General features: G+C 32.4%; 1 protein-coding gene across 1 annotated transcript; it reads right to left on the reverse strand.

Annotated features, from left to right (window-relative positions):
* Positions 1-13,552: 13,552 nt before the first annotated feature.
* Positions 13,553-17,060, reverse strand: LOC111013814 (pyruvate decarboxylase 1). The gene is made up of 6 exons (XM_022288330.2): positions 16,593-17,060; positions 15,719-15,885; positions 14,409-15,059; positions 14,202-14,319; positions 13,903-14,091; positions 13,553-13,806 (listed from the first exon to the last, which is right to left on the reverse strand). Exons 1-6 carry the CDS (start codon positions 17,004-17,006, stop codon positions 13,639-13,641), a joined length of 1,707 nt encoding a protein of 568 aa, XP_022144022.2. The 5' UTR covers positions 17,007-17,060; the 3' UTR covers positions 13,553-13,638.
* Positions 17,061-17,807: the final 747 nt, after the last annotated feature.

Raw genomic sequence — 17,807 nt, forward strand, 5'->3', positions numbered from 1 at the left:
ACTTAATTACGAAAATTAGAAGGTCATTACCAATTCAATAATTATCAAAATTAGGATGTCAAATATATATATATATATATATATATATATATACAAAATGCAACTCAATTATCAAAATTAGAATGCAACTCAATTATCAAAATTAAGAGGTTAGTATATGTATATATCAAAATTAGGATGTCAATATATCTATATCACAATGCAACTCATTATCAAAATTAAGAGGTAAATACATGTATATACTAATTGAAGAAATATCAAAATTAGGAGGTCAATACATGTATGTACTAATTGAAAAAATAATAAAATGTATATACTATATAAAGTAGTTGGATTACGTGTAGATATATTTCTCCCTAAATTACAGGAAGGCAAAAACAAGCTTTTAAACATTTCCTTTCTTCATTTTCCATCATTCAAAGTTACATAATCAAAACAAAATACTAAGTTATTGAAGAGGCAACTCACCAGTGGACTGTCGGTCGATGTGGGATAGATCTCAACAACGACGGTGTGCGGAATGTTGGATAGCGGCATGCGGAGCAGAATTGGTCAACGAGTCATACACCGACGGCAGCTGAACGAAATGAGGAGAAACTGACTGGAATGGGACGAAACTGATCGGTATCAGAAGGAGGCAACTGACCGAAACATGATTGACCGACGCCAGAGTGGGACGGTGGAGGACTACACGTGAAGATGTAAGTTGGGGGAGAGATGAATATGTGGGGCAAAAAGGAGGGGTTGCTACAAAAAACCCCAAAATTCAACTTTCTAAATCCAACCTTCTTCAAACAGTTAGGATCCTAAGTTTTCATAAATTTTACTAGAAATAATTACCCTCCTTGTTTACGAATTTTAGATTTTAAATCTATAAATTTCAAAATCTACCTTAACAATTTTTTTATAATTTTAAAATCTATTTTCATAATCTGGTTTCAAAAGATAGAATATCAATTTTAAGGGGTTTAAATTTGATTTGTCAATTATTTTATTAGATACAGGTTGATTCCCTTCTTATTCGTTCTATCAAATAAATTCTTAAAATTTAGCATATATACCTAATTTTTGTTAAGGGGTATACTGGTCTAAAATATTTATTCAATATTTTAAAAAAAATGTGACTTAGCCATTTATGCAATATCTGATGTATTTAATCATTTTTTAAAACGTCTTATTTATTTTAGCCATTCCTACCTTTGTCCCTAAATTATAAGCCAAGATGAAATCTAAAAAATATCTAAACGTACTTTTTAACTTTTTATTTTAGGACCAGGAAAGAATCTCTATAATACTTCAAAGTATTTGTCAGAATGGTGGTGAGTTAGTTATTAATATTCACGTGGTTCTATCCAAAAACAATTAGTAATGATGGGATATTATAAACTTTTATCTCTTTTTAATTAATATGGGAATCCTTAAAAAGTATCAATTTTTTGGTTTTGGTGCAACAATGTGCTATGCCTCGAACCTTAGTAACCTTTCTTCTCGTGCCACGTAGAAAGTTGTTTAATGCCCGCCAAATTTTTGTCTACTAATATAAGAGAGAAGAAAAATTCTAATTGTTGATCCACATTTATATTAAATGTAATATAGTATGCTAATGAATTAAGAAAAATGCTTTGCCCATTGTGCCTCACATCGACGTCTTGAGTTTGATTCGTCCTTTTACACGTTTTATTTTTTATTTTTTAAATATATTTTCATTGTTTTTATTTTTTAAATATATTTTTACTTCCTACACATATTTTTATTTATTTTTGTTTTCTAAATATATTTTTATTGTTAGTCTCAACTCCAACTTATTTTGATTTATTTAATATATATTTTTATCGTAGTGCGATTGAATCTCAACATTAGCTTATTTTCGTTTTTTTAAATATATTTTTTTCAGGTAAAATAAATAATCTTTAACTGTTATGTATTATTAAGTTTTTCTTTTATAAAATATGTTTAATTAAGTTTATATTATAGAACATATTTCTTTAATAAATTTAAATTTGTAATCCTGATAAATATCATAATGTTTATCACTTTATTCAATAAAAAATAACCATAAAACTCAATTTAATAGAAAGTTTCTTAAACTAAACTTGATTACACTACCATTAAATAACCTGCAAAAACTTACAAAGTTAAGTAGAGAAAAAAATATTTAAATATATATTTTTTAACTCATTTGACACACGACAATATTTCTTCAATAATTTTTCAAAGCATAAAATTTGCAACACAGCTAAAAATTCCATCCACTCTGTTCATATAAGTGCATTAACTAAGCTTTTCTGAGTATATATAGAAGAATTTACCTTTGCAAAATATATATATATATATATATATATATATATATGGAAGAAGAAGACTTAACTAATTAACAGAGTTAATCCCTTAACAGAAAGCAACTTAAGTAATAACAAACTAACTATAGTTAAGTACAACAAATAAAATTCAATGCAAATTACAATTATTGAATATTAAATTTCTCAAAATTTACCATCTTTAATTATATAAAAATAAATCTAGTTTAATGGTGTTGTCTTCCTTTGAAGCCACGTAAGTTTTATAGCACACCTCTAATGATAAATCATTTAATGCACTTTCAGAGTATTTTTTAGCAATCCTTTAAAGGAAAGCCTAATAAATATAATTGACTTTTTGCTTCATATTTAATGTATAAATTACTTCCATTAATAATTTTCAGTCATTTAAAATAAACAACATTGACGGAAAAGATAATTACGTGGAGGCAGGTTTCTTTTCTTCTTTTGTTAAAAATAAGTCTAGTCCTTAAAATTTTCAATTTATCTATACTCTTTCTATCTTTGAAAAAGATTATTACATTCTTAAATTTTAAACTATAATTCTTTTAGTCTATATTATTTACCTTATTAAGTAAATGATGATGTAATATATTGAATTAATTTGACAAGATCGATGACAAACAAGTAACAAAGAAGATATTTGTATTTAACAAAAAAGGTAAACCATTTAGAGAGCCAAAGCGAGCATAGCTCAGTGTAATTGGCATATGCCTCCAACTAAGAGGTTGTGAGTTCGAATTCCTTCTCCAACATGTTGTACTCAAAAGGTGAAATAGAGTTAGGAGCACTTCCTTGAAGGACCAGAATTGAATAATGACTATATAAGCTATCTTGATATCAAGATAGGTCGTGGAAGTGGACCTTTGATTTTTTATAGGGCTGAGCTGTAATGGACAATGCCTCCTCCAACACCTCTACCCACCCCACCTAAAACATAGCCTTACCCATATTACGAAGTTACGAACTAGAGAGACACCTCTCCGGCGAGCACCCATGTCCGTCCATGTTTGTGCAACAGTCGATTGGTAATATGGAAACAAGCCAAACGAACACATCTACAACATCAAATTCCTCTATAGCAACAGAAGCAGCTGTCAATCCACTATATGAGTCATGGGTAACTACCGACCAGCTACTTCTCTGCTGGTTGTACAACTTTATGACTCTAGAAGTTGCAACAGGGTATGAAAATGCTCGTGATTTATGGGCTGCCATACAAGAACTCTTTGGAGTATAGTCTCAGGCGGAAGAAGATTATCTCTGTCAGCCATTTCAACAAACTCGAAAAGGTTCTCTTAAAATTACTGATTTTTTGCGTGTTATGAAGTCTCATGCAGACAATTTGGGTCAAGCTGGAAGTCTCGTACCCACCCGATCTTTGATTTCTCAAGTTCGGCTGGGATTAGATGAAGAGTATAATCCTGTGGTAGCAACGATCCAAGGAAAACGAGGCATTTCGTGGCCTGAAATGCAAGCCGAATTGTTGGTATTTGAGAAGAGGTTAGAACTTCAAAATTCTCATAAAAATACAGTATCTTTTAACAACCCTGTTTCTGTGAATATGGCTAATAGTAGCAGAAATGTAAGTGGTGGAAACCAACGTCCAAATCAAAACTCTCGGCCACCATTCAATAACAGTCGGGGGGTGGTCGAAATCGAGGTAGAGGATGGTGGAACAACAACAATAGTCGACAAATTTGTCAGGTGTGTGGTAAACCTGGACATTCAGCACTAACGTGCTACCATCGATTTGATAAGGAGTACAGGAACAATACACAAAGTCAGGGTAAAAACTTCAACGACGACTCTAACCAGGGGGTTAACAACAACCCTGGACAAGGTACATCTTATGCCTTCACAGCAACACAAAATAACAATCCTTTTTTGGCCAATCCAGAAACAGTGGTAGACTTGAATTGATATGTGGATAGTGGTGCTTCAAATCACGTCACCGCAGACTACAACAGTATGGTTCAACCTACTGAATATGGAGGTATGGAAAGAGTTGCACTAGGTAATGACAATAAATTAAAAATATTTCATGTTGGTAAATCCTGTTTAGTTTCTGACGGTGGGTTGATCATGCTTGAAAATGTGTTGTGCGTACTTAACATAGCTAAAAATCTAGTTAGCGTATCCAAACTCGCTAAATACAATAACGTATACCTTGAATTTCATGCTGATTCTTGTCTTGTAAAGGATATACGTTCGGGCAAGGTGGTGCTGAAAGGGGCTCTTAGAGATGGACTTTACCGCCTCAATATAGTTGGAGTAGTCACTGGGAGTACTTCGACTCCAGTTGACTGTGGCTTGGAGTAGGCTGCTAATAAAACTATTTGTTATGTGTCTCTTCCCAAATCGTCTAATAGTATAAATGTTGTGGTATCCAAGGACGTTTGGCATCGTCGACTTGGACATCCGTCTTCTCAAGTTTTTTGAAGTTTAATTAAACGTTGTAATCTGCCCGTGAAAGTTCATGATAATGTCAACTTTTGTGAAACATGCAAATATGGTAAATCTCATGGTCTGACTTTCCCTCTATCTAGTTCACGAGCTACTGCTCCATTTATGTTAGTGCATACTGATCAATGGGGACCTGCACCTGTTATGTCGTCTGATGGGTATAGATAATATGTTCATTTTCTTGATGACCATAGTCGGTTTGTATGGATTTATCATTTGAAGTTAAAAAGTGACACACTTTCTGCATTTAATCATTTTACTACTATGATTTATCACGAAGAGTCTTCATCTCACGACATGTTCAATTCAATAAAGGTGATTATCCATTTGCTTCTGGGTTTAGTCTTCAACAATCCACTGTGTCTGACAATTTTTTATCTCATTCTACCGCTGCTCCAAACCTTCACACATGGTTCGGTAGCCTGCCTACTCTTGAACCTGCTACTCACCCACCATCAAACACCTCTCAACCACGCCCACCAAATTTGCCTATCACCCATAACTCACAGCCTCCTACGACAACTTGACTTCAACAATGCCTTTCTCAACGACAAGTTAGATGAAAATGTCTATATGTCCCAACCTCCAGGATATGCAGATCCCAGATATCCGAATTATATCTGCAAACTACGTAAAGCACTTTATGGCCTCAAACAAGCTCCTCGAGCTTGGAATGTCACTCTCAAATCTGCCTTGCTTTCCTGGGGCTTCACCAACAGTAGATCAGACACATCCTTGTTCATATATCACCAAGGTCCATCCATCATCCTCCTGCTGGTTTATGTCGATGATGTCATTGTCACTGGAAATAATGTTGCTTTAATAGACAGTCTTGTTGCCACATTGGATAAAACGTTTGCGTTGAAAGATCTTGGCTTGCTAAGTTATTTTCTCGGCATCCAGGTCACTCATCTCCCTTCCGAAGTTCTTTTAACTCAGGAAAAATACATAGATGACGTGTTGCGTAGCCTGGATATGGAGGGTTTAAAGCCAGCTCCCTCCCCCACTGTATTGGGCAAATACTTGTCAATTTCTGATGGAGAACCCATGAGTGATCCATTTTTGTACAGGAGCACTATTGGCGCCCTTCAATATCTCACCAACACTCGGCCAGACATCGCGTATATCGTTAATCACCTGAGTCAATTTCTCAAACAGCCCACCGACATACATTGGCAAGCTGTGAAGCGGGTGTTACGCTACTTAAGTGGTACAAAAGACATGGGCCTCCACATCCAACCAAATGACACGGTCTCTCTCACAGCTTATTCTGATGTAGACTGGACATCAAACATTGATGATCGCAAATCAATTGCTGCTTATTGTGTTTTCTTTGGAAACACTCTTGTCACGTGGTCGTCAAAGAAACAAACGACTGTTGCTCGCTCCAGCACTGAGTCCGAATATCGTGCTCTTGCTCATGCTTCCGCTGAAATTATATGAACTCCTTGGTGAAATTGGTCTCAACGTTAGTTCTCCGCCCATTATTTGGTGTGACAATATCAGTGCTGGTGCTCTAGCAACTAATCTAGTCTTCCACGCCCGAACCAAGCACATAGAAATAGATGTCCATTTTGTTCAGGATCACGTGTTACACGGTGCTCTTGAAGTTCGTTATGTAACATCTGTTGATCAACTAGTCGATTGCCTAACTAAACCACTCACTCACTCTCAGTTCCACCTACTACGATCCAAAATCGGAGTGCTTGACCTACCCGCTCGTTTGCGGGGATGTTAATGTAACTTCAGCAAGGAAGTTGAAGCCACACACCAAGTCATAGTCAAAACAAGAATATGTATGGTTAAAAGTTGTTGTGGATTTTTGTTACAATATTTTTGTTAAGTTTAGATTTCTTTTCTTCTAAAATTAGGATACACTTTTGTATAAATAGGGTCTTTGAGTGCCATCATAGTATAGTAAAATACAAACATCTTACCTTCAGTGTGAAACTTTCTCTTGTGAAATTCTTACTCTATGTTCAGCGTAGCGTAATTCAATTCGATAAAGTGTTACTAAAAGAACAGAAATATAATGGGAGCGCTGGAGTATCATGCTAGTTTGGTATACCATCTAAATTCAGTTTCTTGTTTTTAGATTATGATATTCAAACAATGTATGTTTTCATTCACTATATTCACGTCTTCGTTTTTATTCACTAGTATCAAATCCAAATTCTCAAACGGATTTAGTAAGTTTATGTTTAGTTGAATTATTTATTAAAATAATATTTAGATCCCAATAACCTAAATTTTGAAAGTTACCAAATTAATGAAAATGTGAAATACTAACCCACCATTTTAAAAGGTACTAAATTTAAATTTGCACTATTTGTGTTAATTTGTAATACTTTAAAGATAAATAAATATTACTAAAAGGAGTAACTTAAATAAACTAGTTAAAATTAATCTTCATATTTCGGTCGTCACTACATTCAGTTTAGTTATGTAATTATTTCAATTTTTTTAGTACAACATGTGGGTGAGAGATTGAACTCACAATCTAAACGTCTTTATTGAAAACTAAAGCGCTAACGAGCAAAAAAAGGCCCCTGAGCTTTCCTTAACCAGCTGACCTTACTTCGTAACAGTTTTCTTTCCTTCTTTATGCTTTTATGGTAAAATGAACCTGCTTATCCCTTTCTTGTTCCACTAGCTAGGAGCGAATTCTGATATGTCTCTTTCGTTATTACTTATTTCTTTATGTCTCAAACCGATTTGCGAATGAATGCTGGGTTGAGCCACCGAATTAGCTCCATGGTAATGGCTCAATCTATAGATGGAAAGTCCTATGATGGGAAACTACTCTCGTAAAAATGCAGCGTGGTTTTTCTCTAAAAACTCGGAAGGTTCCGCCAGAAATAGTTTTGGACTCAATCATTTAGTCTTTTGAAGTTCCCTGATTGGTTTGAGAACCTGATTGAAAAAGACATGTATTAGGGATTCCTTTCAAAGATAGGGGCACTGATTGCATCTCTGCTTAGGGGGTAGGTCAAAGCTTTTATTTTTTTTAGAAAAGTAAAAAGCTGGAATCCCCAACTAAACGTCATCGGCTTGGTCAACCTTTACCTGACCAACTACCCAATACTACGCAGGCAATAATTGTACTAATCCACGTATGTCTTTCTCCCATTCATCGGGGAAGACATTGAAAAGGGCTTCATATCCCTTGCAGGGCTTTGAGGTTGATTGAAAGTTGCACTCTCAAGATGGATAGACCACTGGTTGGGTTTGAGAGCCGTGTGATGGATGACTATCTAGCACGGTTTGAAGAGCACTTTTAATCTATGTCAATTATCGTTAAGCTACTCGCTTTGACATATAATTATTTCAAATAATTGTTTATATAATATGACTTCAAATCAAATGTATATTAACATGAATTATATATTGGTCCATTAGATTAACTAGACAAATCTTTTTAATCCAAGAGTAGCAGTAGGAATAAAAAGGTACAAAGATTCAGAAAATAAAATTGACATTTTAAAAATTATACTAAAGTAGAAAATTAGAGAGCACATAAACTAAAGTAGAATCAATTTAAAAATCAAGAACAAAAATAGAATTTAAACTTGTAAACTTTTGAAATCTAAAAAGGAAAAAAAGCGACATGTCCTATGGTTTTATAGAAAGGCGTTTAAGATGTATCAATTTGTTTAAAAAAAGAAATCTAACTTATAAGAGAGGGATAAAAAAACCATTGAGAGGAGAACTTGGAAAATTTTCTGGCCTTCCTCATCCAATTTTCATATTCACCCGTTGCACCATCATCATTGAAATTGTTAAAGCAAACATAGTTGAGCGATAATTGGTATATATCTCCAATCATGAGTTCGAATCCCCCCACCATATTATACTTAAAAAAAGACATAATTGAAATTTGGAAAATGTAATGATTAAATTAATTCTTTTTTACGATAATATAGAAACTAAATTGAGATTATATTTTCAACACTAAAAACTAAAATACATATTTAACATTTTTTAATATTAGAATACATACGAAGAGGGGAAGATTTATATTTACTATTCACGATAACAAAGTAAACATATGTCTAACTCAAGCTATGTGTATTTAGCGATAATTGATATATATCTCAAATCTAGAGGTTGTGAATTCGATCCTGAAGAGTTTGAAATAATTATTATCCATTTATTCCTAAAAATTAATTATAAAATTAATGATTTTATCTTTAATGATATAATTATTAATGAAATTTTAATTCTTCACCTTCTCTTCCTCCACCCATTTAACTAACTTTCTCTCTCCCAACTATTTTGTTTCATTAGTTTTCTTTTGAGTTTAATCTTTTTTCATAAAATAATTTTTATTATTTAATAAATGTTAAACTTAAAAGTTAGAATATAAATAGTTTATAATAAAAAGTAAGAATAGGTGAAATTTTGTCTCTTTTATTTCTATAAATTAATTAAAAAACTTTATGAGTTATTTTTAATTATAACTAATAAGAAATTTTCAAAAATTTGATAATTCATTATTTCTTACCACTATATAAAAAGTTATTTCTCCATTCTTTTTTTTTCATATATGTTTTTCTCCTTTAATCAATATATATATATATATATATATATATATATATATTTTGTTTTTTTGAAGAGTCAAAAGAAGAGAATATCAAGATTATGAGAATTAGATTATTGTATTGTAGGAGGACGTTAGTGACACTTAATTGCTAAAAGAGAGGGAGATTGAAGAGGATCACGTGAGAGTGAGAGGAGGATGAAAGAGTCTGAGTTTTTATTTAAAATTTTCTAATTTGTATTATTTAAATAAATATATTTTTAATTTAATTAATCATTTAAGTGACATTTTAATTTAAATAATAACATATCTAGACAATTATAAATATCTATGTTGGAGGTGATTTTTCAACTCACACGTGGCATGTCATGACTGGATACTCAAAAATCCATGTGGCTTCTTCTTTTGAAATCAAAGGTTTTCTACTTCGACCTTGATCTTTCATGTCGAGTCGAGCAACTAAGCGGCCGAGCCGACCAAATAGTTAGATTATAATTCCCAAACAGTCGATTGAATTGATTTCCTCTACTTCGGCTCAGCTTAATTATTCTCCGACAAACTTTGTGACATCACGCCGTGTTTCATAGTTACCTTAAAAAGTCGTTGAGGCCTTGTCGTGAACACGGTCACAGACTTCCTCTTTAAATAGAGTTCATTTCCTTCATCCTAAGGTACGCGAATATTCGATTCTCTCTCTCTCGACTTGATTCGGACATTCACTGACTTTGACATCGGAGTGCTTACTCTGTTTTGCAGGTCTTCTGCCTAGTATTTGAAGCTCACTGTCCAACTCATGCTAGCCGATGTTCGCGGAGTTGATCATTTTTCTGATGAAACAATATAATTTTATATTTGATTATTAGAAATATGAAAGATTATTGGTGAATACATATGTAATCAACCTATTTGTCTTTTTAAATTTGTATTATCAAGAATTTTTTTTTTGTATTATTTCAAATATTTACATAGCAAGAGGGACGAGTGTAAGTGCACACTGTCAAGTAATAATCTGGAAATATTCCAAGTTCGTCTCCACATGGACTAGTTTTCTTTTAAAATTGATTTTGCAAATTTTTGGAATGAGCAATCGAGTTTGTGATAAAAATTGGTGAGATTGGTTGAACACGAAAAACACACGAAAATAATATAATTTTGAAACCAACCCTCATACTACTGACTAGTTCGAAGAGAATTGAATTACACCTATCAGAATCTCACACTAAATTTACTCTCTAATTGCAAACTGGTTCAACTCCTATTCCATAGCGCTTGTTTAATGGGTAAGAGAGTCTATGTCTAGGATCTTGTTTAAGTTCTTATGTCTAGGTAACTTCCCATTTTATCTCGATGAACTCCGTTGACTCTAACTTTTTCAGAATTAAACTCAACTGTTGTAATTTAAACAAGTGGCCAACAAATAAAATCAACTAGATTAATTAACTCAATCAAGATAAGCAATTTGAGCGTAAACGCCGTGCTATCTGATAGATGTAATTAAAATGATGGAAACTAAGTCGAAGAGGGTTGGAAAAACAAATTAGCTACTCATAAAAACATGAAAAATAGAAATAATAAGAAGTGGATTGAAATAAAATATCATATTAAATTTAAGAAGTAATTACAATAGCTAAATTAAAATCGAGAACCAAAATCTAAAGAAAATGATAACAACAAAAGGAATTGCAATAAAAATAATTCAAGGAATGTTGAGCAAAATTAAAGACAAAACAAATTCTAGAAATGTAAATTCTAGAGAGGAAACAAGCTGGAATTTTAAATGTCAAGTGAGATGCCTTTGAAGCTTGATGGAACTTGGTATTTATAAGCCAAACCTTGCAAGTTGGTGGAGAAAATCTTGGGTATTTGATTGGAGGAGCTACAATGGGGCTTAACAGGATTTGGTTGCACGGATCAAGGGATGGGTTGAGATTTCTTCCAACTGCCCGGTCAACAAACATCCTTATTTGTAGGTGGAGAATGCGCCAGGCGCATTGCTGAAGTTCTGGAGTGTTGGCGATGCGCTAGACGCATCGCTGCTAGCTTTTAAGATAGCCTCTGTGTCATCTAGGTGCATTGCTGCTTTTTCCTTCCTTTTTCCCTATAAAATATATATATTTCCTCATAATTCCATCTATTTATCCTCAACCAAGTGTACAAATCTTTCTTAAGAAATAGTCTCATTTATACCGGATTCAATGCATGAAACCTACGTATTTAATTTCAGAAAACACTAAACATGCACAATTTGTAAACACTTTTTCTTAAAATTCAAGACTTATCAAATAAAATAATTTATATTATAATTTGTAATGCTTTTTTAAATATATTTTTATACTTTAAAATAGAACTACAAAATTTAATTATATATGGTTGACTAGTTACATTAAAAAGGTTTTCTAGAAAAATATATTTGGACTAATATGAGCTTCTCTCAATTTATAAATGGCTAGACATGCCACTACCTAATTAATTATTTATTATCTTTCTTTAATTAGTTAACGATTTATTTCTAATTAAAAAAATGCATTAATAATTTGTTAAGCTAACCTACACATAGTTTTTTATTATAAATATAGTAAATTAATTAGTTAATAATTAATTATCAATAATACTTAACCTATGGAATGTAAAATGTTGGAATGGAAAGATTTTTCTTACGTATTTTTTAAAATTTTATATTAATTATATTTTATGATAGAATTTCTAACGTTTTGAAACTTTTTGTCCTCTAATGTAGATGAGCTTTCTTCCATCATTTTGTTTAAAAACTCAAATTCCATTTATTCTTATATTTAGTGCTCTCAATAATTACTCTAAAAAAACTCTCCAAATGGGGAAGATATCTAAATATCTTAGGCTTGCAACATTACAATTTCTATTATTGGTCAATCAATTATAAAATGATCAAATTTATTTTAAGGAACGAGTCTATTACCTACGATATATTGGAATTTTTTTTTGTTATTATTGTTTTTTCATTTTTCTTTTATAATCAATATTTTTTTAATTTAAAACGTTTGGTGAAAAACGACAACTTATTGATTACAGTTACAAGCTTACGTGCCGTTTTTAGAAAAAGAAAAAAGAAATATAATCTTGTAAATCAATTCCTTAAAAGATTTTTAATTAATTAATTAATCAATTATCAATAATAATTCGTAATATAAAAAGTTGGAATACACAAAACTTTTGTCATTTCATTCCCCAAGCAGTTAAAAGAATTTTCAAAGAATAGTTATAATTATAATATGAAATTAAATTAGTAAAATAATTTTTCAATATTTGGAGTTGATCAATATATAATTAAAAAAAGGTTGAAAAATCTTTATAATTTTAAATAAATAAACACTGTACTTTAATAAAAAATGATGAACCTAAATTAGGTGAAATAATTTGTTCAAAATTGAAATATAAAATTACTTATATATTTTTAATTGACATATTAAAAATAATAAAATGTAACCTATACTTCGTTAAAAACGTTATATAAGATAATGCAATTTATATACACTCAAATAGATTAAATGAATAGATTAAATGCATGGAATGTGAAAATTTGTAGAAAGTAAAAAATTTTGTATTTGTATACATAAATTAATTATATAAATAAATATTTGTATATATACTTATATTTAATTGTATGATGTGAAAGTTTTGGAATTTAAAAAATTTTATCATTTTTTTTATTTTCTCTTCAACTATAAATTTGTGTCTTCAATTCATTTCCACACCAATTTGAAAGCTGTATGTGATAAAAGTTAATAAAATAATTAAGAAACTTAAACCTATATATCCTAATAACAAACCAGAAAATAATTAATTAAGAAGATTTTAATGATGGAGGAAATGATAAAACATTGACAAATTATAAATACATAAATTAATTTTAATTTTTTTAGTAGCAATTTAAAATTTAATTATAGATGGATTTAAGTTTTATTTTATATTTGAATATATTTTTATCAATGTAAAAAAAATTGCATAGCTATACATATAAACCAAACTAATTTTAGACCTTTCATACATTTTTTTTATTTTAACTTATTTTATTAATAATAATTACTCTTAATCTTATATTTTTACCCTTAAACTAATTATAAATAATAAAATATATTTAACGAGTTGTTTTTATAAATTTAAAGCACATAATAATATAAATTCAATTAAATAAATTATTTTTAATAAATAAAATCAAACAAGTGAATATTAACCATGTTCACGAACATCATGAATAAACGGGAATGACATAATTCATGTTACTTTATTGACACAATATTGTGAGGTTCGATATAGTTGATGAGTCTTTTTTTTTCCCTAAAGTTTGGGAGGACGACTAATGATAGCATCAAGGGTGTTCCCAAATTCAAGTAACTCTTTACTTGTATCATCTCTATGAACAATAGCTTCTATGAAGCACAAACAATCATTTTGATCTCTCATTGATGTTTCAATTGCTTGCACTAACTCTGCTTCCGTTTCAACCTTGAGATAAAAATTTAAAATTTATAAAAAAAATAACTCATTAAAAATATAAAGTAATGCCACTATATATATATGAAAAAAATATTGAGATTTTACCTTGGTAGTCCAACATTTGCCAACATGATTGTTCATAGCATCAACGAGAAGAGTGTAGTCCCAATTCTTGATGACAGTATAAGGACCATCGTGAAACTCTACTTGAAGGGTGTATCCACCATTATTTATCAAAAATATTATATTTCTTTGTCCCAATCTTAACATTGTCGATACATCTTGTGGACACATCTATCCCATCGCAAATATGATCAATCATTTACATATGTTTTCATTTTAATTAGTTTATAAATTTTTTCAATAAAACATTAAAAAAAATGCTAAACTAGAATAAATTAGACCTGAAAGCTCCCATCACCGATAAAAAGAACCACTCGCTTTTCTGGTGCGGCTTGTGCATAACCAAGAGTTGCACCTAGAGACCATCCAATTGATCCATATAGCAATTGCACCTCGTACCTGCAATATTTATATTTTTCTATAATTCAATGTTAAAAAGACTATTTAGCATATTTACATGTCAAGAAAGATAGTGGGTTTTACTTTACCCGCATGATTGTGGTAATTTCAATTTTTGACAGTGAAACCAAGAGTCACCGCTTTCAGATATGACAGTCATGTCACTCATTAACATCTTTCGGATATGTTTGAAAAGAACGTTGACCCGCAAGGCCTCGCCCGGCTCCGACTGGACGTGACCCGACTCCGGAATATAAATCCGGCGATAATTCTCATAAGCAGTTGGGTTGGGCTTCAGTTGCTTGGCCAAAGCCCAAAGGAAGTCCTTCATTAAAATGGGCCCAAAACGCGGCCCATTAGGGAACACAACGCGTTCGGGCTCTACAATAATGGCCTTGTTCTTCTTGTAGGCAAGCGAGAAGCCGAGCGTTTCGACGTCGTCGAAATTGGGGCCGGCGAAGAGCGAGGCGTCGGCTATTTCCACCGTTTCGCGGCAGACGGCGGAGCTGATGGCTCCCCAGTAAGTTCCGATGAAGTGAGGGTGAGTCTCCGGAAACAGGCCTTTCGCCGACGGCGTAACGGCGACGGCATAGCCACAAGCGTCGGCGAGGTCGAGGAACGCCGCCCCGGCTCCGGCGGGTCTCAGCTTCCTCCCGCCGACCATCACTGGTTTTACGGCGCTATTTAGCAGCTCCGCCGCCTGGGCCACTGCCACCTCCAAACCCATCTGGTTACTTTCCCTGTGAGATCGTTCTGAGAAATTAATACCCTATTCTTCCATTTAATTTAACTAATAATTTCAAAATTTTTATAATATTTAGTTTATGCGGTAACAATTTATTCATTATAATTTAAAATTTGTAACTTCCTTTTTTTCTTTTTGATATCTCTCAGGGACAACTGTCCAACCTTACCACATTTGTTTCTAAGGAAACATATAAAAATTACTTTCTAAAATAAATATTCATCATAGGATTTGAACTAATTCTCTCTTATATTATACTTAGTCTATTTCGATCCACGGACCACCTATGATGGTTAAAATTTGTAAAATTTTAGTCAACGACTTAATCTTTGTAGTTTGTAATAATAAATTGATTTGGTCATTCTCATCGGTTTATCAGTTTATATATACCAAACCTCATTAAATTTCAACAATATTTTTCACTATGGGACTAACTTGTAATAAGTTTTGGATTAGACAGACCAAATGATTACATATTGAAGTGTAGGAACTAAATTACTACAAATTTAAATTCGCATGACAAAATTATTACAAATTAAAAGATTAAATAGACTAAATTGTTAGTTCATAGATAAAACTATTTTATAACTAAAAGATATATTATATGTTTTGTAAGTAGCTCTTTTTGATTGATGTGATAGAGAAATGAATTACTTGGGAGAGATGGAGAGTGGGATGAGTGGTTGCATTGAGAAGGAAGGATGAGGAATGTCGACCAAATTGCAGCAAATGCTGATGTAAACTGGTTTGCTCTCTTCCAAACATTTACAAATTGCTGTGTCTATCTGCCACTGTGCCTCCTCCACACTCTCAATAATGGCCTAACACCACCACAACAAGACCAAAAACAAACCAATACATGGAATATTTAATTTTATGTTAATTCATCGTTGAGTAATAAATTAAAGAACAATTATTATATCTCGATAATTTTATAAACATGTTCTTTAGTTTTGATGATCTATATGATATTTCTTCTTAAACTTCGATACTCTCTTGTTTGAACAATAATATAATATTGTTTGTTTTGGGCATAACTTCACTATTTTGCTTTTGATTTCACCCAAAAGACGTAATATCAATTAAGATCTCATTCTTATATACCACGGATATTATCCATTCCCAACCAACATGCGACTTTGTTTGCATTCCTTACCAATCGAACACTATTTACATAGTTGATAAAGAGACACGTCCACCCGATTATAGATCTACATAAATCTATTTTAGTTTTGGATGTTAGTTTTACTTTCATGCATATCCATAATTGTTCTTGAGAAGGATGTTTAATTATTGTTGGTTAATGATGCACTAAAGCTAAGGTACTCTTTTTTATAGAATTCATGAATGATGAAAAGTGCTTGTTAATAATAATAAAAATAGAAATAGGAATCGTAGTGTTTGGTTAAATTGGGTAAAAAATATGTTTGTCCGGATTAAAAACATTAAAAAAATTAATTTAATAATAATAAGTGGTTTGAAAATTTTCTAAAAAATTAAAACATTTTTTGGGGGCTTCTAATACAACCTGATAACAGGTAAAATTTCGGAAGCAGCGGAGTTCTTGACTGAAATCGGGGGATCCAATGGTATGGTGGAGAATGTTTTTAGTCCCATAATAATTGGAGTTGGGCCCACCCACAATACAAATCACCGGAAGGTCCTCGGAGTAAGCTCCGGCGACGGCGTTGATCAGGCTGAGGCCGCCGACGGTGAAGGTGACAGCGCAGGCTCCGACGCCGCGGCGCCTGGCGTAGCCATCAGCCGCGTAGCCGGCATTCAGCTCGCTGCAGCAGCCGACGAGATTCAGGCCTTGCTCCGCCGCGAAATAGTCGAGTAGTGAAAGAATGGAGTCTCCCGGAACGGCAAAAATATCGGAAACGCCGATTTCAACGAGGCGGCGGCCGAGATAGTGGCCTAGCGTCGATGCGTCGGTGGCCATAGCTGGGGCTTCGTAGTCACAAGGCACCCGTCCGATAAATTTATAGAGGAACAAGAAAGGCCGTTTGCAAATACAGCCAAAAACTAATATTTTATTGCAAATAATGTAATTACTTTTCTGATTGCAAAAAATAAAAAATAAAATGCACTTTTAGACTTTTTTTTGTTTAGTACCTGAATTTTGAATAAAGATTTCTATTCGTTACTAAATTTCAAAAAATGATAATTTAGTCTCCGACCTTTTGAAAATGATTCTAAAAAGTCTCTGAAGTCAAACTTCAACTAATGGAATACTGACTTGGCCAACAGAATGCTGATGTGATGTCATTTATTAAATTTATATTATTTTTTGGAAAATACTTGGCTCTCCCTAACGAGGAATCTTGTCTACACCACCATTTAATATTTGACCACCCATTCTTTTTTAAAAACATTTTTTGTTTTTGCATTTCTCTCTCGTAGTTGTTAAATAGTGTGGATAAGATTCTTCCTTCTTCGTGAGGAGCCAAGTATTTTTCTTATTTTTTTTTAAACTTATATGTGTCATTTTACTTCATTCTCTTCCCACTTTCTTCCTCTTTCTCTCTCCACCTACACCTTTAATCTCCTCTTTTCATCTCCTTTTCTCAATCTACAAAATTCATCCGTCTCCCTCTACAAAATCCATCATCAAACTTAATAAATTGGAAGAAAAAATCTAAATTAGTCCAATTCTTCTAGCATTTACTCATTTTCCACTTCCTTCGTCTTCGCTATGGCTTCCTACAAGAACATTCTCCCGAGACATGGCTTCGTTTTCATC

Source organism: Momordica charantia (assembly GCF_013281855.1).
Source record: "Momordica charantia cultivar OHB3-1 chromosome 1 unlocalized genomic scaffold, Mcharantia_2.0 BLBB01000001.1, whole genome shotgun sequence".
Classification (NCBI taxonomy): Eukaryota; Viridiplantae; Streptophyta; class Magnoliopsida; order Cucurbitales; family Cucurbitaceae; genus Momordica; species Momordica charantia.